This window comes from Dendrobates tinctorius, unplaced genomic scaffold (genome assembly GCF_039654945.1).
Source record: "Dendrobates tinctorius isolate UK_male_01 unplaced genomic scaffold, ASM3965494v1 ptg000144l, whole genome shotgun sequence".
NCBI lineage: Eukaryota > Metazoa > Chordata > Amphibia > Anura > Dendrobatidae > Dendrobates > Dendrobates tinctorius.
In genome coordinates, this window is record NW_027361811.1 from 7,731,483 (window position 1) to 7,754,619 (window position 23,137).

Below are 23,137 nucleotides of genomic sequence, written 5' to 3' on the forward strand. Positions count from 1 at the left end.
TGGTCCCAAAATCTCTATGTTTTGTTCCCTGAGCCATTTAGTCATCACCTTTGCTTTATGGCAAGGTGCTCCATCATGTTGAAAAAGGCATTGTTGATCGCCAAACTGCTCTTGGAGGACATTCTGGTACCATTCTTTATTCATGGCTGTGTTTTTAGGCAAGACAGAGAGAGCCCATTCCCTTGGCTGAGAAGCCACCCCACACATGAATGGTTTCAGGATGCTTGACAGTTGGCATGAGACAAGACTGGTGGTAGCGCTCACCTGGTCTTCCCCGAAAAAGCCGTTTTCCAGATGTCCCAAACAATCGAAAAGGGGATTCATCAGAGAAAATTACTTTACCCCAGTCCTCAGCAGTCCACTCCCTGTACCTCTTGCAGAATATCAGTCTGTCCATGATGTTTTTCCTGGAGAAAAGTGGCTTCTTTGCTGCCCTCCTTGAGACCAGGCCTTGCTCCAAGAGTCTCCGCCTCACAGTGCGTGCAGATGCACTCACACCTGCCTGCTGCCATTCCTGAGCAAGCTCTGCACTGCTGGTAGCCCGAACCCGCAGCTGAAACACTTTTAAGAGACGGTCCTGGCGCTTGCTGGTCTTTCTTGGGCACCCTGGAGCCTTTTTGGCAACAAGGGAACCTCTCTCCTTGAAGTTCTTGATGCTGCAATAGATTGTTGACTGAGGTGCAATCTTTCTAGCTGCGATACTCTTCCCTGTTAGGCCATTTTTGTGCAGTGCAATGATGACTGCGCGTGTTTCTTTAGAGATAACCATGGTTAACAGAAGAGAAACAATGATGCCAAGCACCAGCCTCCTTTAAAGTGTCCAGTGGTGTCATTCTTACTTAATCATGACAGATTGATCTCCAGCCCTGTCCTCATCAACACCCACATCTGTGTTAATGGAGCAATCACTGAAACGATGTTAGCTGGTCCTTTTAAGGCAGGGCTGCAATGATGTTGACATGTGTTTTGGGGGATAAAGTTCATTTTCTAGGCAAATATTGACTTTGCAACTAATTGCTGTTAAGCTGATCACTCTTTATAACATTCTGGAGTATATGCAAATTGCCATTAGAAAAAATGAAGCAGTAGACTTTGTAAAAATTAATATTTGTGTCATTCTCTAAACTTTTGGCCATGACTGTACACTCCTAAAATACTTACCAGATTATTTGCTGATTTATGTTTTTAATCGGACGTAGTGAGGATAATATTTGCTAATGTGCTGATCTATACGAATGCCTTAACTGAGTTACTACAAAATGGCTGATAGCTATATCTCTAACACTAGGACTTCATGTATAGCCTTAAGATAAGATATTTTTCTTATATTTGTTAACTAATGCGGTTATAGCCTTTGTTCCCGCCCCCCCACACGTCACCTGACTGCCTTACCCTGCTGTGACCATATTACATAAGTACGACACTTTATGGGAGGGTGACCGGAACGTCCAATGCTGGGGCGTCGATGTTATACTCCGTGGTCCGACAGCCTGGTTACCCTACGGGTCTAGTAAAAACTGGGAGGTCGGACCGAATCTAGAGATACTATTTTTCGGGAAAAGGGGATTGGGGGAATCGGACTTTATGACATGCATTGCATCTGCCACATCTATTACTGGTGGTTCGGAACGAGGAGGGGAGGAGACGGAGACTATTCCCATGCCTATGCTTCAGTTTGGAGAAGTACATGGGCATCTCTTGCTTTGTTTCAATGACCACTACTGGTCACAAATTTATAGTCTAATGGTTAATCTAGTTAAAAACCAGCATTGCATCTATATTACATTGCCTGTGGATAGTCTGTATGTGATGGAGTTGAATACTCCAGGAGCGAAAACTACCCTGTGCATAGATTTTCCACGAGGTCTATATGGCATCACTTAAACTCCTTTCATGGAACATTAGAGGGTTGGGGAGTGCTAGGAAGCGGAATATGGTGTTCTCGCAGATACGTAAAACCCATGCGCAGATAATATGCCTGCAGGAAACCCACTTGACACCAGACACCATATTGAGAACAAACAAGCCCTGGATACAATGGCAGAAACATGCCACGCATACGTCATATTTCAGGGGGGGTAACTTATGGTGCGTAGATCCTTGAGATGGTCTGTCCAGAAAATTAAGAAAGACCCAGAGGGTAGATTCATTTTCTTAGATGCATTCGTAGACATGATGCCTTATGTGTTAATTAATATCTACAATCTCCCACCGGCCAAATTGGAGGTACTTAAACAGGCTGCAATTTTTGTGTCACAGTACCCTGATGCTAAAATGGTGTGCATGGGCGATTTCAATATGGTTCTTGACCCCTTTACCACCAAGGGTGGTTTGCACGTTAACTCCCGGGCCAATTTTTACAATTCTGACCACTGTCCCTTTATGAGGTAATAACTCAGGAACGCCTCCATGGATCCCGGTGATTCTGACATTTTCTCATGACATATTGTACATCATGTTAGTGGTAAAATTTTCATATAAATCACAGAGATATGGCACTCAAAAAACTTAATAAATAACATTTTCCACATGTTTACTTTACATCAGCACAATCTGGGAACCAACATTTTTTTGTTAGGAAGTTATAAGGGTTAAAAGTTGACCAGCGATTTCTCATTTTTACAACACCATTTTATTTTTACGGACCGCATGACATTTGAAGTCACTTTGAGGGGTCTATATGGTAGAAAATACCAAAAAGTGACACCATTCTAAAAACTGCACCCCTAAAGGTGCTCAAAACCAGGTTCAAGAAGTTTATTAACCCTTCTGGTGCTTCACAGGAATTTTTTGAATGTTTTAAAAAAAAAAAAAAAAAAAAAAAATGAACATTTAACATTTTTTCACAAAAAAAAAAAAAAAAAAAAAATTACTTCAGGTTCAATTTTTTCATTTTTCCACAAAAATGATCTTTTCACCCCAATTGTTATTTTTCCAATAGTAACAAGACCCCAAAAGTTATTGTGCAATTTGTCCTGAGTACACCGACACCCCATATGTGTGCGTAAACCACTATTTGGGCGCATGGCAGAGCTCGGAAGGGAAGCAGCGCCATTTGCCTTTTTTGGCTGGAATTGAGATCGGACGCAATGTCGCGTTTGGAAAGCCCCTGATGTGCCAAGACAGTGGAAACCCCCCAATTCTAACTCCAACCCTAACCCCAACATACCTCTAACCCTAGACCTAATGGGAAAATGGAAATACTTTTATTTTATTATTTTTCCCTAACTAAGGGGGTGATAACGGGGGGTTTTGATTTACTATTGATGGCGGGTTTTTATATTTGGCAGTTGTCGCACGCTAAAAGACGCTTTTATTGTAGAAATAGTTTAAGCATCACCACATTTTGAGAGCTATAATTTTTCCATATTTTGACCCACTGAGTCATGTGAGGTCTTATTTTTTGCGGGACGAGTTGACGTTTTTATTGGTACCATTTTCGGGCACGTGACTTTTTTTGATCGCTTTTTATTCCGATTTTTGGGACGCAGAATGAACAAAAACCAGCGTTTCATGAATTTCTTTTGGGGGGGGGGGGGGTGCGTTTACACCGTTCCACCTGCGGTAAAATTGATGAGGCAGTTTTATTCTTCGGGTCAGTACGGTTACAGCGATACCTCATTTATGTAGTTTTTTTGTGTTTTGGCGCTTTTATGCAATGAAAAAATATATAAAAAACCACCATGGTTACTTACCGGTAGCCGGTTTTTCCGGAACCCATGACAGCACCACATGAGAGAGGGATCCGCCCCGCCAGGACAGGAACCTACTGAAACATAAGGGGCGGCACCTCTCCCCCGCTTCAGTTGGATTACAGAGCATTTGAGAGGACTTCCCGGTTAGTTACATATTTATCCAACACCACATCACACAAATACACCCGACAAACGGTGAAAAGGGGGGGGGAAATATACGGGTGCTGTCATGGGTTCCGGAAAAACCGGCTACCGGTAAGTAACCATGGTGGTATTCTCTTCACCCATGACAGCACCACATGAGAGATTCTGGAGACTTCGAACACCTTAGGGAGGGACCACCGCTTGCAGCACCCTTCTACCAAAGGTCAAGTCAGCAGAGGAGGATAGATTTAGTCTATAGTGTCTAAAGAAGGTTGAGGGTGAGGCCCAAGTAGCGGCCTTACAAATTTGCTCTATTGATACCTCTTTCTCAGCCCAGGAGGTCGCCACGGCTCTGGTGGAATGAGCCTTGATGCCGTCAGGAACCGGGACGCCACTAGCTGAATAGGCTACACTAATGGCCTCCCTAATCCATCGGGCAATAGTCCCCTTTGACACTCCATAACCTTTCCTAGCACCCTGGAAGGCTACGAATAGGGACTGGGACCTCCTCCACTGGCTGGTTATAGACATATACTCTACTAGGGTTCTTGTAACGTCTAGGCTATGAAATTTCTCCTCCCCTGGGTTTTTCGGATTCTCGCAGAAGGAAGGGAGGACAATTTCTTGGTTTCGGTGAAAGTTAGTTACTACTTTCGGCAAGTAAGCAGGGTCTGTTCTCATAACCACCCTATCCTGGTATATCTGGGTATATGGTGGGTTGACCGAGAGGGCCTGCAAGTCACTAACTCTACATGCCGACGTTAGAGCTACCAAAATGGTTTTTAGGGCGAGATTTTTAGTTGAAATCTGCTGTATGGGTTCAAACGGCTCCTTCGTAAGGGCTTCCAGTACCAGATTTAGATCCCATGGAGCTATTTTTGGTAGGGAAACTGGCCTAGATCTGTGGCAAGATTTTATGAACCTGGCTACCCATCTGTTTGCCGCTATATTGCAATTGTATAACGCACCCAGCGCTGAAACCTGTACCTTGAGGGTATTAACCGCCAGGCCTAGCTGCAGGCCTGCCTGCAGGAACTCCAAGATGGACTCGATTGGGGGCTCTTGACCTAACGGTTTTCCCAGGAATTGTAGAAATTTCTTCCACGTCCTGCCATATATGTTGGTCGTTATTGGTTTCCTACTTTTCATTAGAGTAGTCACCAACCCCGGGGAAAACCCTTTATCTCTCAAAAGCGCCCTCTCAAATTCCACACCGTCAGATGGAACCCCTTGACTTGTTTGTGGAATATCGGCCCCTGAGCCAATAAATCTGGGATTTCTGGCAGTACCCACGGGTCCGAGAGAGACATCATTCTTAGTAGTGAAAACCACGGTCTTTTTGGCCAGAACGGGGCTATGAGGATTACTCTGGCTTGCTCGTCTCTTATCTTTTTTACCACTGCCGGGATTAACGCTACTGGGGGAAAGGCATAGCTCAGTTTGAACAGCCACGGGATTTGCAGAGCGTCTACTGCCCACGGGTTTTCCCCTGGGTTTAACGAGCAGAACCTCCTCACTTGCCGGTTGTTTTTGGTGGCAAAGAGGTCGATCACTGGCTGCCCCCATAACTGTACTATCCTCTGGAATATTACACGATTTAAGGCCCACTCTCCCTGTTTTAACTTGTTGCGGCTTTGAAAGTCGGCTTGAACATTTTCTGTCCCTCTGATGTGTAGGGCCGTCAGGGAGGTTAGATGTTGTTCTGCTTTGAGAAAGATTCTTCTGGCTTCGTCCATTAGGGAGTTTGACCTTGTCCCTCCCTGGTGGTTGACATACGCCACTGCCACCCTGTTGTCTGACATAATTCGGACGTTTTGACCCTGTAAAATGGGAATGCCTCTAAGGCTCTGTTCACCGCTCTTAACTCTCTTAAGTTGGAGGAAGCCTTCTGCTCTAGGTGACCCCAGGACCCTTGGGCTATTTGTTCTCTCAGGTGTGCCCCCCATCCCGAGGAGCTTGCGTCCGTCAATATTACTGTCACGGGGGCTTAGTTCAACTAAGGCTGAAAGACCCGGGGCCCCTGTGGTGTCCCTTTACTAGGGGAAACCCTGTCTGACCCTCAACCCAGGGTTTTTGCTGAAGGTGCAAATGCCTGAGCCTCCGACCTTTCCTTATCTCCTGCTCAGCCCTGCACTTAACCCTCCACCCTCCACCCAGTGAGAAGTCACCACCAAAGCTCCCACACAAATAATGACAGACAGGGAGAACTTAAACTGCACTGCGCCGCACACACACAGGAATAAACAGTAATGTGAACAGGGCACAACTAAACACAAATATGGGAAGGAGAAAGGATAACGACGGATCATACGACACCAGATATGAATCTCTCTCTCTCTTGAACACCTCCACTCCAGACCGGAACCACTTGGTATGAAACACAAGCTATAATCGGCGACGCCCATAGGCCAGCATGACTATTTAAAGACCGTGGGCGTGACTAACCATCCAACCTGGTCTCCAGCAGGATTAACCCCCGAGAGCCTGAAGATCAGGCCGGCGCCACTGAGGCTATAGTGGCTGGAGGTGGAACTACCTCTGCCCGCCGGATGCTGTGGTGTGAACAGCGTCCGACATGACAGTACCCCGTCTTCTACGAGGGACCCCAGGGCCCTCAAGACTCATAGGACCCGGCTTGTCCGGATGACGACGGTGAAAAGAACTGACCAGCCGATCTGCATGTATGTCTGAGGCTGGAACCCAAGACCTCTCCTCTGGACCATACCCCCGCCAGTGCACCAAATACTGAAGAGTACGGCGTACTACTCGAGAGTCCACTACCTTGGCGACCTCGAACTCTAACTCGCCATCCACCATGACTGGAGGTGGCATCGGCGTTGTGTCCACAGAGCCTACCACCTTTTTCAATAAAGCCCTGTGAAACACGTTGTGTATCTTGTACACTGCGGGAAGTTCCAACCGATAAGCCACTGGGTTAATGATGGCAGAAATCCTAAAAGGCCCAATAAACCTTGGACCCAGTTTTAAAGAAGGGATTTTGAGTTTTATGTTCTTCGTAGCTAACCACACCCATTCACCCACACACAGGTCCGGACCTGGCACGCGTCTACTGTCAGCCACCCGTTTGTACCTGGCACTCATGCTCAACAAACGCTGTTTCACCCGCCTCCAGACTGATGACAATTGGGCTCCTAGCTGATCCTCCTCCGGGACACCCCCGGAGACACCCTGACGTAAGGTACAAAACTGAGGATGTTGACCGTACACACAAAAGAATGGAGACTCTCCTGATGACTCTTGGCGGTGATTATTTAATGCGAATTCGGCCAGAGGAAGGAAAGTAGACCACTCCTCCTGGTTGTCGGACACAAAGCATCGTAAATACTGTTCAAGATTTTGGTTCATGCGCTCAGTTTGTCCATTAGACTGTGGATGAAACGCCGATGAATGTGACAACTTGATCCCCAACCTTGAGCAAAAAGCTTTCCAAAACCTCGCCACAAATTGCGTACCCCTATCAGATACTATGTCAGACGGTACTCCGTGGAGTCTGACCACCTCCTTCACAAATACCTGAGCCAACGTCTTAGCATTGGGCAAAGAAGACAACGCCACAAAATGCGCCATCTTTGAAAAACGGTCAACCACCACCAGGATGACCGTGTTCCCTGCCGAGGCTGGCAAGTCAGTGATAAAATCCATGGAGATTTCTGTCCATGGCCTATTGGGTACCCCCAGAGGCTGTAGCGTGCCAGCAGGACGGGTTCGGGGTGACTTAGCCCTAGCGCACGTGATGCAAGCTGCCACGTACGAGACCACGTCCTGCCGGATTTTGGGCCACCAGAAACGACGCGATACCAGCTCTAAGGTGCCCTTCACCCCTGGGTGACCAGCCAGTACCGAATCGTGGTGTTCCTTCAACACCTTAGGCCGAAGATGCAGGGGTACAAATGATTTGTTGGCGGGAAGTCCTGGTGGTACCTCCTCTTGGGCCTCGGCAATCTCCGCCTCTACCTCAGTCGTGAGAGCCGAGACCACTACCCCTTTCTGGAGGATGGGTACCGGCTCTTCCCGAGGTTCTCCCCCCGGAAAACACCTAGACAAAACATCCGCCTTGGTGTTTTTAGCCCCGGGACGGTACGTCACAAGAAAATTGAAACGAGTAAAAAAACAATGCCCAGCGAGCCTGCCTAGGAGACAGACGCTTGGCCGACTCCAGGTAGAGCAGATTCTTATGGTCGGTGATAACTGTGACCTGGTGAGCCGCCCCCTCCAAGAAGTGTCGCCATTCCTCAAAAGCCAGTTTGATGGCCAACAACTCCCTGTTGCCGATATCATAATTCCGTTCGGCCGGCGACAACTTCTTGGAGAAGTAGGCGCATGGATGCATCTCGCTCAAGGACGAGCCTTGAGACAGTACTGCCCCCACTCCCACCTCCGACGCATCAACCTCTACCACAAAAGGTTTAGACACGTCTGGTTGCACCAGAATGGGGGCTGAAGCAAAACTATTCTTCAGACGCTCAAATGCACGTATAGCCACCTCAGGCCAGTTCGCCAGATCGGCACCCTTTTTTGTCATGTCCGTGAGCGGTTTGGCGACAGTCGAAAAGTGTTTTATAAATTTCCTATAATAATTCGCAAACCCCAGGAACCGCTGGAGTGCTTTCAGACTCTCCGGCCTCTCCCATTGCAACACCGCTTGCACCTTAGCGGTGTCCATTTTAAAACCAGCTGCGGACACAATATATCCCAAAAAGGGCAACTCCTGGACAAAAAATAAACATTTTTCCAGCTTAGCATAGAGCTGGTTCTCCCGGAGCAACTGTAACACCTGCCTAACATGCTGCAAATGAGTGTCCCGATCGCTGGAATAAATGAGGATATCATCCAGGTATACAATCACAAATCTCCCCAGGACATGAGCAAAGACATCATTAATAAAATGTTGGAAAACAGCAGGCGCGGTGGTCAACCCAAACGGCATAACCAGACTCTCAAAATGACCCTCAGGAGTGTTAAACGCCGTCTTCCACTCATCCCCCTGACGGACCCTTATGAGGTTATACGCCCCCCTGAGGTCCAGCTTGGAAAACCATTTTGCCCCCGCTACCTGGTTGAACAAATCCGGGATCAACGGCATTGGGTAGGGATCACGGATAGTAATCTGGTTTAACTCTCGGAAATCCAGACACGGGCGTAACCCCCCATCTTTCTTCTTAATGAAGAAAAACCCCGCGGCTACAGGCGAGGACGAAGGCCGGATGTGACCTTTGCTCAGACTCTCCGCGATGTAGTCTTTCAGAGCTTGTCTCTCAGGACCAGAAATATTAAACATCCTGGCCTTAGGTAATTTGGCCCCGGGTTTTAGCCTAATAGCACAGTCATAGGCTCTATGTGGAGGCAGTTCTGAGCAACCCTTCTCAGAGAAAACATCCGCAAAATCCTGCAAAGCCTCCGGCAGGCTGGGCGTCACGGCGGACACACATGTGGCCAAGCAATTGTCTTGGCAGAAACCACTCCATTGTACTATGTCCTGAGTTTTCCAATCAATTACCGGGTTGTGCCTGGACAGCCATGGAAAACCCAGGACCATTTGAGCTGGGAGATTACGGAGGACCCTACATGTAACCGACTCAGAATGTAGGACCCCAATGTGGAGTTTCACCTCTGCCACAAACTCAGTAATCTCCCCTTGAGGGAGGGGAACAGCATTAATGGTCACCACCTGTATGGGGTGAGGAAGTTTTTCAATCTTAAACCCGGCGGTGTGTGCAAACTCCTCATCTATGAGATTGGTGGCGGAACCGCTATCCACAAACACTGATATAGGTAGCTCTCTGCCGGCGACAATAACCTTGGCAGGGAGCATACATTGAGATACCATCATGGAGGATATGCATACGCTCAGTTGGGTCTCCTCCATACCCTCTGAGCTTAACAGTTTTCCGCCGGTGTGACCCTCTTAGGTAGTACCGGGCAAACGTTAACATAATGACCACCTTTACCACAGTAGAAACATGCTCCGGACTTCCGGACTCCCGGAGCGCGAGGCTGAACCTGTGCCACGCCAGCAATCTGCATAGGTTCAGGGGACTCATCTACTTCAACCACACCTGCACCTCTGTTTTCCCCCAGAGGTAGCGTCTCCTGTGCCCCCTGACGAAAACGGCGATCAATACGTATCACCAAACTCATGGCAGACTCCAATGATGCCGGAGTCTCATACATCAGGAGGGCTTGTTTCACCCTCCCTGATACCCCATGAATAAACTGGCTCCGCAGTGCTGGGTCATTCCACTGTGTGTCTACAGCCCAGCGGCGAAATTCCGAACAATAGTCTTCTGCCAAGCGCTCCCCCTGGCGGAGGGCGCGGATTTTAGATTCCGCTAGAGCCAGTCGGTCAGGGTCATCGTAAATGAGCCCGAGGGCAGAAAAAACATTATCGACCGAATGAAATGTAGCAGAGTCAGGTGGTAAGGAAAATGCCCATGCTTGGGGGTCACCACTCAGTAATGACAACACCAGCCCTACTCGCTGGGCCTCATTACCTGAGGATATTGGCCGCATGCGGAAGTATAATTTGCAGGCCTCCCGAAATACGACAAATTTGCTGCGATCGCCTGAAAATCGTTCTGGCAGCGGAAACTTCGGCTCTGCACCGATACCTGCAGATGCCGTTTGCACCTTTGCTACTACCAGGCCCTGCTGCTGAACTGCCCCATTCAACTCGGAGACCTGTATGGACAGCGCCGCCAACTGGCGGGTTATGGAATCTAATGGATCCATGGACTCCTGAAAAAATGTGGGCCGATTATAATGTCACGGGGGCTTAGTTCAACTAAGGCTGAAAGACCCGGGGCCCCTGTGGTGTCCCTTTACTAGGGGAAACCCTGTCTGACCCTCAACCCAGGGTTTTTGCTGAAGGTGCAAATGCCTGAGCCTCCGACCTTTCCTTATCTCCTGCTCAGCCCTGCACTTAACCCTCCACCCTCCACCCAGTGAGAAGTCACCACCAAAGCTCCCACACAAATAATGACAGACAGGGAGAACTTAAACTGCACTGCGCCGCACACACACAGGAATAAACAGTAATGTGAACAGGGCACAACTAAACACAAATATGGGAAGGAGAAAGGATAACGACGGATCATACGACACCAGATATGAATCTCTCTCTCTCTTGAACACCTCCACTCCAGACCGGAACCACTTGGTATGAAACACAAGCTATAATCGGCGACGCCCATAGGCCAGCATGACTATTTAAAGACCGTGGGCGTGACTAACCATCCAACCTGGTCTCCAGCAGGATTAACCCCCGAGAGCCTGAAGATCAGGCCGGCGCCACTGAGGCTATAGTGGCTGGAGGTGGAACTACCTCTGCCTGCCGGATGCTGTGGTGTGAACAGCGTCCGACATGACAATTACATCGGACACGGGCCTGTGCCACAAAGTTCCTCCTGCTAAATTTGTGCCGTCTAGCCACCAAGTGAGAGAGTTTTTCCCCTTTTCGGAAAGTTCCAGCTTCCCTTCTAAACGCCCTTTCAATCGTTTCTGGGCTGACAAGATTTCCGCCTGCAGTTGACGGGTATGAAACTGTGCCCAGTTGACCGCAGGAATACAGGCTGTTAGCGTGCCCAACATGGACATTGCCCTTCTTAGGGTCATGTGAGGATGCTGTATTGCCGTAAGGGTCATTTCTCTCACCTTCTCTAGTTTTTTCTCTGGCAAGAGACAAACTTGACGGTCGGAGTCCAAGACGAAACCTAGAAATGTTTGTTTCTTTAGGGGTTGAAGTTTTGATTTCTTTAAGTTTATCATCCAATCCAGTCTTTGCAGGGTTTCTGTTATTTTCTCTACTTGATGTGCGCAGTGATGTTCTGAATTGCCAATGACCAAAAAAATCGTCCAAGTAAGGCACCATAATCACATGGTGGATTCGAAGGAAAGCTGTCATTTCCGCTATTACTTTCATAAAAATCCTTGGCGCTATGGAGATGCCAAACGGAAGAGCTGTAAATTGAAAGTGCCTGAGGTCGCCCTGGATGTATAGGGCTACCCTCAGGTATTTCTGGTATTCTTGGTGCATCGGGATGTGGTAATAGGCGTCCTTCAAATCTATTACGGCCATGAAGCAGTTGTGGTGTAACAGCCTTATGGCCGAAGTCACCGATTCCATTTTGAATGTTTGGTTTATGACCCATTGATTGAGGCGCCTGAGATTTATTATTGTTCTGAAGGAAAGGTCTGGTTTTTTTATTAGGAAGAGGGGAGAATAGAACCCCCTTCTCTCTTGATCTTTTGGGACCTCTATTAGAACTTGTTTCTCGAACAGTCCTAAAATTTCCGTTTCTATGGCTGATTGCTCTCCTGGTTCCTTTCTAACGGGGGTTACCACAAATGAAGCTCTCGGATGCTGGAAGAAAGGGATTTTAGGCCATTCTTTATAATGCTCAGAATCCAATTGTTGGCCGATATTTTCTCCCATTCTTGAGAAAGGAGCTTCAATCTTCCCCCCACCGGAGGGCTGACGTCATTGCGGGGATTTTTTGGCGGTTGAGGTAGTTCCCCCAAACATGAACCCTGGTTCTTTTTTCCTCTTGTCGTCCCACCTTTTCCGCTCTCCCGGGGGACAGCCCCGATTGAACTTTCCCCTCAGAAAGGGCGGTCTCCTCTGATCACCCATGAATCTGGGGAAGCCCTTTTTATCACCGGCCTTCTCCAGGATGTCATCCAGGTTTTTCCCAAACAGGAACTGTCCATCACATGGTAACGAGCATAACCTCGCCTTAGATTGAATGTCCCCAGGGCAGCCTTTGAGCCATAACGCCCGTCTTGCGGCGTTCGATAGCCCCGCTGCTCTTGCAGTTAACCTCATTGAGTCGGCGGAGGTGTCAGCCAAGAAAGTGGCAGCTCCGTGTAGCAAGTACATTTCTCCTAATATTTTCTCTCTTGGTACCTTGGAGGCTAATTTTTCTTCAAGTTGTTGCAACCAGACCATTAATGATCGGGCTGTGCAGGTGCCGGCTATTGCCGGTTTCAGACCCCCTGCCGCTACCTCCCAAGTGTGCCTTAGGTATGAGTCCGCTTTTTTATCCAGGGGATCTCTCAAAACCCCTGAGTCCTCCAGGGGCAGGGCCGACTTCTTGGAAGATCTAGACACTGCTGCGTCAATCTTTGGGACCTTGTCCCAGACGTCCGTGTCCTTAGCCTCAAAGGGGTATCTTCGCTTTGAAGAGGAGGGAAGGCTACCTGACTTCTCCGGTTTCTTCCATTCTCTTTCGATTAGGGCCTGAACCTTGTCATTGACCGGAAAGGTACGCTTCTTCCTTTCTTGCAGGCCGCCAAACATTACATCCTCCAGTGATCTCTCTACCTTCTCCTCTTGCAGGCCCATAGTGGACCTGATGGCTTTGAGGAGAGCGTCCGTATCTTCTACGGGAAAGCAAGGTCTGCCCCCCGTATCACTGTCTGAGGATGAAGATGACCCGTGCTCAACATGATACTCCGAAGAGGAGGAGCCTGACGAGGAACTCGGGGAGGCTCTCCTACTCTTACCCTTCTTTTTTAATAATTTTTTAAGTGAGCCCTGCACCTCAGATTTTATTATCGATCTGAGGTTTGTTGCCAGGCTCGGCACCTCTTCAGCCATAGTCCGCTGGATACAGCTGACACAAGTCCTTTTGGTAGTCTTTTGCTAAAGTGCTGTGGCATATGGCACATTCTCTATTTTTCTTTTTGCTTATAGCTTTTTTGCCTCCCTAAAAGAGAAAAAACAAGACATAGGAAGGCCTATTGTCTAACTTTCACGGAGATCACTCACCACCCAGGAAAGACGAATACCGGGTTCTGGGGCTGCGAAGGAGCGTGCGCTCTGCGCTCTCTTGATCTCGAGGAATCCCTCGATCGGTGACTCGGACGGCTGCTGCTTCTGCCGCTCGAGCGGCTCTTGCGACCAGAAGCTTGCGATGGGGGCAGGGACAACGGGGACGGTGAGCGATCCTCCTGAGATGCCATTGTCACCCCTGCAGCCGCTTCTGCTCCTTCCTTTATGTGGTGAGTGAGCCCCTCATTACCCCTCCCCCCCGCGACCGCCAGCCGCTTCTCCTGGCCGGCGTCGCGCCCGGCGCCATGACCGTCGCGTCCAGATGACGTCACGCGCCCCACGTCAGACGCCGGTCTCCGCCCCCGGCTTCCCCTGCATGCAGGGGAAGGAACGGGCGCGCGCGCAGGGGGAGGGCGGCACAGCTAGGAACCTCCGAAGGGAGGACATCGGACCGTGCCCACACGAACCCGGGGCCCGTACAAGGAAAACCCCGGGGACTGCGCTACCAGCTGCCGACGGCCAGCGTTGCAGGTGAGCCAGCCCTGCATCTTCACACGCCGGGACGGCCCTGGGTCTTTTCATCCTGACAGGCACCGCCGCTGTCAGAGGGATTCCTTTCCAGGACAGGAACCCAACTGAAGCGGGGGAGAGGTGCCGCCCCTTATGTTTCAGTAGGTTCCTGTCCTGGCGGGGCGGATCCCTCTCTCATGTGGTGCTGTCATGGGTGAAGGGAAAATAATTGTTTTTGCATCGCTTTATTCTGCGAGCTATAACTCTTATTTTTTCGCTGATGACGCTGTGTGGCGGCTTGTTTTTTGTGGGACAAGATAGCGCTTTCAGCGGTACCATGGTTATTTATATCCGTCTTTTTGATCGCACGTTATTGCACTTTTTGTTCGGCGGTATGATAAAGCTTTATTTTTTGCTTCGTTTTTTATTTTTATTTTTTAAGGGGTTCAATAAAGGGGTTAACTAGTGGGACAGTTTTATAGGGCGGGTCGTTACGGACACGGCGATACCAAATGTGTACTTTTGCTTGTTTTTTTTTATTTTCAAAAAAACTAATTTATTTGGGAATTTTTTTTTTTTTTTTTTATTTAGCAATTTTTTATAACTTATTTTTACATTTTTTTAAATTTTTTTTTACTTTATTACAATGTGCCAGGGGGTACATAACTGTCATGTGACAGATCGCTGATCTGTCACATAACTGTCATGTGACAGATCACTGATCTGTCACATCACAGGCAGTGCTGCAGGCTTCCTCATGCCGGCGCTTTGCAGGCATGAGGAAGCCGCCTCCCTGCAGGCCCCCCGAAGGTCCCCGCAGGGCAGAAGACCCCCGCAGCAGCGCTGCACATCGCGCTGCTGTGGGGGTCTCAGAAGCACAGAGGGAGCCCCCTCCCTCCCGATGCTTCCTTAAACCCCGGGTACACTGCGATCGTGTTTGATCGCAGTGTGCCAGGGGTTAACGTGTCGGGGGCGGTCCATGACCGCCCCTCACACATAGTGCCGGGTGTCAGCTGTGATAATCAGCTGACACCCGGCCGCGATCAGCTGCGCTCCCCCCGTGAGCGCAGCTGATCGGGCTAGACGTACTATTCCGTCCTTGGGACGTAGGTCCCAGGTCACATGGACGGAATAGTACATCTAATGTAGGAAAGGGGTTAATACTTATTTAGACAGAATGAGAGCTGTGAGCTCTGGATCTGATGGCCACAACACCACAGCGTTGGATGCCTTTGTCAAGGAGATGGGCTGGATTGATTTACGGAGACAACAACACCCTCTTAAGAATTCTCCTGCTATACCCCGGCTGTTCGTTGCCTGTCTAGGATAGATCACGCATTTGGGAATAATACTGCGTATGATTGAATACCTTCCCAGGGCAATATCAGATCATGCCCCACTGGTGATGTGCTTTCATCTAGGTGGCCCTGATAGACTCAGGAGATTTCGCAAACACCCATTTTGGTTATCCCTTATAGGGGAACAAGATAGAATAACGGACCAAATAGATGTTTTCATAACAGTTCATACTGATTTCCCAGATAAACTGGTGATGTGGGACACACTTAAGGCATATTTAAGGGGATGTGTTAGGTCTACGATTTCACATATTGAGAGAATCCCATGTCAGAGAACAGAGACTAGCTGATGAGTGTAAGTCCCTGGAAGCTGAGTATATTACTAGCCCATCCGATGATGCCTTACACAGGTGGCTTGAGAAAGGGAGGGAATACCTGATACATTTGCAGGAAAAAGCCCAGAGGAGACTCTTTTTCACCGAACAAATCTATTTTAAGTTGGGTAACCAATCAAGTCAATTTTTAGCATACATTGTCCAACAAAATCAAATGTCCTCATCTATATCAATACAAGTGAGGGAACCCCGGTGCTCAGATCTGACCAAATTGTAAACAGATTTGAAGAGTATTCTAGGGAACTGTACACCTCCCAACTAAATTACACTACAGAAGAAATTGATGAATATTTGAGTCAGATGGAGTTCCCTAGACTTTCTCATGAGGAACAGGCACTCCTAGATAGGGAGATCACTCTGGTGGAAATTCAGGAGGCAGTCATGTCTCTCTCTAATGGGAAACCTCCAGGACCTGATGGTATGCCTATGGAATTATATAAAAGATACCTAGACCAAATTGGGCAAATTCTGATGAAAACTTTTTCGGAGGCACTTGACAAACGCTCACTTCCTCAATCCTTTTATGATGCCACTATTGTGGTTATCCCAAAGCCTGATAAGCCTCCCGAGGATTGTGGTTCTTATCGTCCTATATCCTTACTTAACTCTGATTATAAAATTCTCACAAAATTAATAGCTAACAGACTCAAAATGGTAATACTGAGTATCATACACGAAGACCAACCCGGCTTCATGCCGGGAAGATCCACCTCCACTAATATTAGAAGAGTCCAGGTTCTGACACAGATAGGCCATAAATATAAAAAGCCCTAGGTGACAGCCTCTTTAGATACGACAAAGGCCTGTGATTCACTGGAGTGGAGATTCGTGCAGCGGGTACTCCTAAGATTTGGTTTTACGGATAAGTTTTGTGGATGGATTGAATTGCTCTATCGTAAGCCAAGAGCAAATATTCTAGTGAATGGCATTTTGTCAGAGTATTTTGATCTGGGTAGAGGAAATAGACAGGGATGCCCGTTGTCTCCAATGCTTTTTGACCTGGGGATTGAGCGAATTGCACTCAAAATTAGACAAGATCTTTTGGTTGAGGGAATTGACATTAATTCTAAGGTAGACAAGGTCAGATTATATGCCGATGATCTGGTGCTTTTCCTGGGGGATATTGAGCGGTCTCTTCCCAGAGCAATTGATCTGATTAATAATTTCGGAGAACTATCGAGCCTTAAAATTAATTGGCGTAAGTCAGTGGTTATGCCACTGCTTAATAATATAACTGTAGATACGCTATCCGACTTACAGGTAGTTCCCAAATTTAAGTACTTAGGCATTATAATCAATCAAAACCCGATTAATGACCTTAGAGACAATATATACCCTCTGGAGGATATGATGAGGAAGAAGTTTGAGATATGGTCCCGACTCCCCCTATCTGTGGCAGGTAGGATTGGATTAATTAAAATGATAATTCTCCCAAAGTGTTTATATATGCTGGAACATACATTACTTCGGATCCCCAAGGGTTTCTTTGGGAAGCTGCATAGCCTGAAGGCAATTTTTATATGGGGCTCATCTAGACCTAAACTAAGCATTAATTCCCTACAGAGACCTAAACAACAGGGTGGATACGCAGTGCCTGACTTGTTTTTATATTATCTGGCTGGTCAGTTACGTTACCTAAAGTGTTGGTTAATACAGGATAGACTTAATAATGCGGAATCTCATCTTATGTATTTTCTGCAAGGGACATACGCCATGGGCAATACTAGAAGGCTCATACAGACCATCTCGGGGCTGTTTGCACATAATCTAGCAATACAGGTCTGGCGAGAGAGTAAGCATATTATACAGTTTACTGACCAAATGGGGGAGACTCGAATATGGGATAATCCTGAATTTTCGCAGCTTCAGAAGCTGCAAGATCCAAACTTCTGGAAAAAATATGGAGTAGTGTCGCTTAATCAAATTTTTGAAAACCAAACCTTATTATCATTTGAACAGTTCCACGTGAAATTTGAGATTCCCCATAAGGATTTTTATAGATACCTGCAGCTAAGACACGCCATACAGTATCAATTCCCACTCCCTAGAAGCCGAATTTCTAAATACCCATTGATAGGAGTATTATCAACTCAGGAGCCCACAGGTGTGATATCCCCGCTATATACTTTCCTGCTAAGTTCCAGGATTACATCCACTCAACTGGCTGTAGAATGTAAAAGGAAACATTTGATCCCCTCTATTAAATGACCAATGGGGGCACATACAGTGGTATCTCCAGCTGCAAACAATAAGTTAATTCAATTGTATATTCTTCATCAATACTATTTAACCCCAAGTAGACTATATAATTTTGGCAGAAGAGCAACTGATGAAAGTCATAGATGCAGGGATGCAGGTGCGGACTTCTGGCATCTTATCTGGAACCGCAGAATTATTAAAAGATATTGGAATGAGGTGATAGTCACTTTGGAACAAATAATTGGGATACCAATTGAATGTCGCCCGGAGCGCTGTATTTTAGGTGTAGTGGATGGGGAAAGATGGACTCATTACGATGGAATATTTCTCCGGGAGGTTCTCTTTATGATCAGAAAGGCAATAGCATTGAGATGGATGGGGGGGGGGCAGGTCTCCTACAATTCGGCAGTGGAAGAAGTTAGTGAATGGTGTGATTCCATACGAAAATATATTATATAGGCATAGAGGATGCCCCCAAAAGTTTCACAGGATTTAGGAAAGTTGGTGCAACTCACCCTTGACACATCTGGCCCCTGATGTTGTTACTTCGTCAATTCTGCAGTATAACCCCTAAAATACACCTTCTCTTATGTATGGAGGTGATGGTAAGGTAGATCTTAAGAATAAACATTGATCACAACCGGAATAAATACAGACTCAAACTTTGATAGAACCTGATGTTTTAATGATGCAATGCTTTGTAGGAATGTTATACTTTGTTTGTAATGATTGTTCACTCTATTATTGAAGGTATGATTCTACATCCACTTTGAATGATAATGATATGATGGTCTGGAATTTATACTGAAATGTCATATGCTTGGTGTATTAATCTGTGGAATCTTTCAATAAAAAGTAAAAAAAAAAAAAAAAAAAAAAAAATTGTTGACTACTTTGACCTGAATACAAACTCACCTTTATTGCCTGGTCAAAATTCAGAACCTTACGATTAACTTGATTCCCAATCATTCCTGCATCCATCTTAGGATCCATCATTTCAATGGCTGACATGGCTTCAAAAAGGCCAAAGCTGTCGAAAAGGAAAACATACTACATTATGTCCGTACCGAAATATAAAACGAAATATCACTTTGTAAACTGATTACGCATTCCCTCTAATACTCACAGTTTGTCATGTAGCAGCTCGCCCAGCTTCAATTCTGCAATGGAGACATGACATCTTAGTAAGGCAAGGTCCAGAATTATTACGGAGCAGCAGACGAACAATATGAAGTCACAATTACAGTCTATTCATCAGCGTTCTTATGCTAGGGTATATCGGCGTTTATAATTTTAGCCAAAACATCGCAACAGAGAAACATGGTATAGTTTCATCTGACCTGGAGGCTCTGTGGTTATACCTGAAGGAAAGGTCATCAGAAAATGACCTATTGTTAAGCTTTTATGGTTAAATGTAGTTTAAAAACTTGCAAATGTTTTTTTTCCTATATCACTATAAAAAAAAAAAAAAAAAAAAAACACAACACAGAAATCTTCCAACTGGCAGCTATGCCTAGTATTACTCATACTTATTTTTCTTTACAGCAGCAATAGACTGACTCTGACCCTACTGACTTAAATACAAAATATTTGTTGTTCAGGTATTAGTCAAAGTTCATACAGCATTGTACCCCAAATATACACAATTACCACTGCAAGCATCTTTGAATTCCAGTGTGATATCTATCCAGTTAGCATTGGTCTTCCCCATCTTGTCCTGCATGGAAATTTCCCATCCGGAGTCATCATCCTCCATAGAAGCTTTCATCACCATGACCGTGCACACTAAGAGAACAAAGATGAACACAAACCAAGATGAAGCCACATTCAGGTTTCAAGTCACATTGCTCTATTTAAGGACAAGAATGGGATAGGCTCCCGTCAGATCAAAGCAATGTCGTCCTGACCTGGGGCGTCACACGGCCAAAATGCAGGTCTGCGCGGGATGTGTAATGTACCTGCCTCCTGCTTGGACCTGAATGACGGTTACGGGTAGAGTCTGACCATCACCACAGGGACCTACCAATGTATACAGAACGGGAGCTAGCTGTAAGCTTAATTAAAACCACTTATTGAACAATTTATTATTTTTAGGGGTGATATCAAAGAGGAAGTCTACAACTGCTGTGATTTGTGTATTGTTTGGGGCTTTTTAACACGTTTGCAAAATAAACTTTATTAAACTGCTTTTGCATTGTCCTAATAGGGGACCTCACAAGGCAATTCACTGCTTCCTTATATAATTCCCTCTTCTTACTCCGTGTTCCTCAGTATTTTCCCATGCCTAAGTCATTGTCTAGGGCACAACATAATAAGCAGACAACTACATTATGCCCCAGACTACCATTGTTACCCACGGATAGCGACGCCAAAGATTAATGGTGTGACAAAGAGAGCCCTCCTCTCTGTCTACACTCCTGAATGCGGTGTCAATGATATCTAAGGAGGTTCCGGACAAAACCTTATAATAGCGCCAGGACAGATACAAACACACACATCCATCTCTGGCAAAAATAAAGAAACCACTGTAAAATTTGTCTGATTTTTCTCTTTATAGGTATATTTGTAAAATGTAAATTGCTCTTTTATTCTATAAACTACTGACAACATGTCTTCGCATTTCCAAGCACTAAATTTTGTATTTATTTTCAGAAAGTGAGAAATAGTCAAAATAAAAAATGCAGTGCTTGCAGACCTCAAATGATGCTAAGAAAACAAGTTCATAATCATTTAGAAACAATACTAATGTTTTAACTCAGGAAGAGTTCAGAAATAAATATTTTGTGGAATAACCATGATTTTGAATCACAGCTTTCATGCATCTCAGCATGCTTTCCATAAGTCTGTCACACTGCTTTTGGGTGACCTTATGCCTCTCTTGGAGCAAAAATGTAAGCAGTTATTCTTTGTTTGATGGCTTGTGACTATCCATCTCCCTCTAGATTATATTCCAGAGGTTTTTAATGGGGTTCAGGTCTGGAGATTGGGCTGGCCATGACAGGGATTTGATGTGGTGCTCCTTCATCCACACATTGATTGACCTAGCTGTGTGACATGGCACATTGTCCTGCTGGAAAAACCAGTCCTCGGAGTTGGGGAACATTGGCTGCGCAGAAGGAATCAACAGTTTTTCAAGGATAACCTTGTATGCGGCTTGATTCATACGTCCTTTGCAAAGATTAACCTGCCCAATTCCAGCCTTGCTGAAGCATCCTCAGATCATCTCTGATCCTCCAACAAATTTCACAGTGGGTGCAAGACACTGGCTTGTAAGCCTCTGCAGGTCTACATCTAACCATTAGATGACCAGGTGTTGGGCAAAGGTGGAAATTAGACTCATCAGAGAAGATTACCTTACTCCAGTCCTCTATGATCCAATCCTTATGGTCTTTGGCAAACTTCAGCCTGGCTCTCCTTTGCTTCTCATTGATGAAAGGCTTTTTTTCTACCTTTACATGACTTGAGCCCTGCCTCTAGGAGCCTATTATGAACTGTTCTTGCCGGACACTTCACCCCAGCTGCCATTTACCATTCCCTTTTGTAGGTCACTTAATGTCATCCTGCGTTTGCTGAGTGACATTCGAATACAATGACGGTCATCTCGGTCAGCTGTGGATCGTTTTAGCCCTCTGCTGGTCTGTAACTTTGTTGTCCCCAACATCTGCTGCTTGACCTTGTTGTAATGGACTGCCATCTTAGAAATTTTAGTAAAGCCAGAATTGAGCCCTTCTCTTCCTCACTCAGGATTTTTCTTTTCAATTCCTTTGGCATGGTCAAAAGTTATTTTTTCATTCCTACTACTTTTGGGATATTGCTAGCACTTGTTTTGCCATTCAGCTTGTCCTATTGCAAGAGGATTGCGAACACCACAGCAGGGCTTTTTATACGTTCCTTCGTTTAGTAAGATTTGGTTCAGGTGATCACCTAATCAGAAGCACATTAAGTAGAATGAGGTGTACTCTGGTTGGAATTCAACCGACACTGGAATAGAATGGCCGTCAGACAGACATGCAGAGAAGCTGATTTTTAAAAAGCACTGCAAGTGGTCTCAATTTTTGCCAGAGCTGTATATACATACATATATTACTTACATACATACAGGTGCTTCTCAAATTAGAATATCATCAAAAAAGTTAATTTATTTCAATTCTTCAATACAAAAAGTGAAACTCATAGTTATTACAAACATATTGATGCATTTCAAGTGTGTATTTGTTAATGCTGATGATTATGGCTTATAGCCAATGAAAATCCAGAAAGTCATTATCTCAGTAAATTAGATTAACAAAAACACCTGCAAAGGCCTCCTAAGCATTTAAAAAGGTCCCTTAGTCTGTCAGTAGGCTCCACAATCATGGGGAAGACTGCTGACTTGACAGATATCCGGAAGGCAGTCATTGACACACTCCACAAGGAGGGTAAGCCACAAAAGGTCATTGCTAAAGCTGGCTAATCACAGAGTGCTGTATCCAAGCATATTAATGGAAAGTTGAGTGGAAGAAATGAGTGTGGTAGAAAAAGGTGCACAAGCAACCAGGATAACCACAGCCTTAACAGAACTGTTAAGAAAAGCCGGTCAAAAATCTGGGGAAGATTCACAAGGAATGGACTGCTGCTGGAGTCACTGCTTCAAGAGCCGCCACACACAGACGTATCCAGGACATGGGCTACAAGTGTCGCATTTCTTGTGTCAAGCCACTCATGAGCAATAGACAACCCCAGAAGCGTCTTGCCTGGGCCAAGGAGAAAAAGAATGGGAGAACTGGACTGTTTCTCAGTGGTCCAAGGTGTTGTTTTCAGATGAAAGTAAATTTTGCATTTCATTTGGAAATCAAGGACCAAGAGTCTGGAGGAAGAGTGGAGAGGCACACAATCCAAGCTGCTGATGGTTTGAGGAGCCATGTCATCTGCTGGTGTAGGTCGACTGTTTTATCAAGACCAAAGTCAGCGCAGCCGTCTACCAGGAAATTTTCGAGCTCTTCACACTTCCCTCTGCCAACAAGCTGTTTGGAGATGGAAATTTCATTCTCCCGCAGGACTTGGCTCCTGTCCACACTTCCAAAAGTACAAATACCTGGTTTAAAAACAACAGTATCACTGTGCTTG

The 23,137-nt window shown here is 46.1% G+C and overlaps 1 protein-coding gene across 4 annotated transcripts in view; it reads right to left on the minus strand.

The window, feature by feature from the left end:
- Nucleotides 1-23,137, minus strand: part of NAA35 (N-alpha-acetyltransferase 35, NatC auxiliary subunit) — a 143,538-nt gene that overhangs the window by 113,730 nt on the left and 6,671 nt on the right. For all 4 annotated transcript variants that reach the window (XM_073545995.1, XM_073545996.1, XM_073545994.1 and 1 more), the window contains exons 2-4: nt 19,682-19,816; nt 19,158-19,191; nt 18,947-19,061 (exon numbers count right to left, since the gene is read on the minus strand). In XM_073545995.1, the coding sequence (XP_073402096.1) occupies nt 18,947-19,061; nt 19,158-19,191; nt 19,682-19,805 (273 nt within the window). In that variant the 5' untranslated portion in view covers nt 19,806-19,816. The remainder of the gene's footprint in view (nt 1-18,946; nt 19,062-19,157; nt 19,192-19,681; nt 19,817-23,137) is intronic.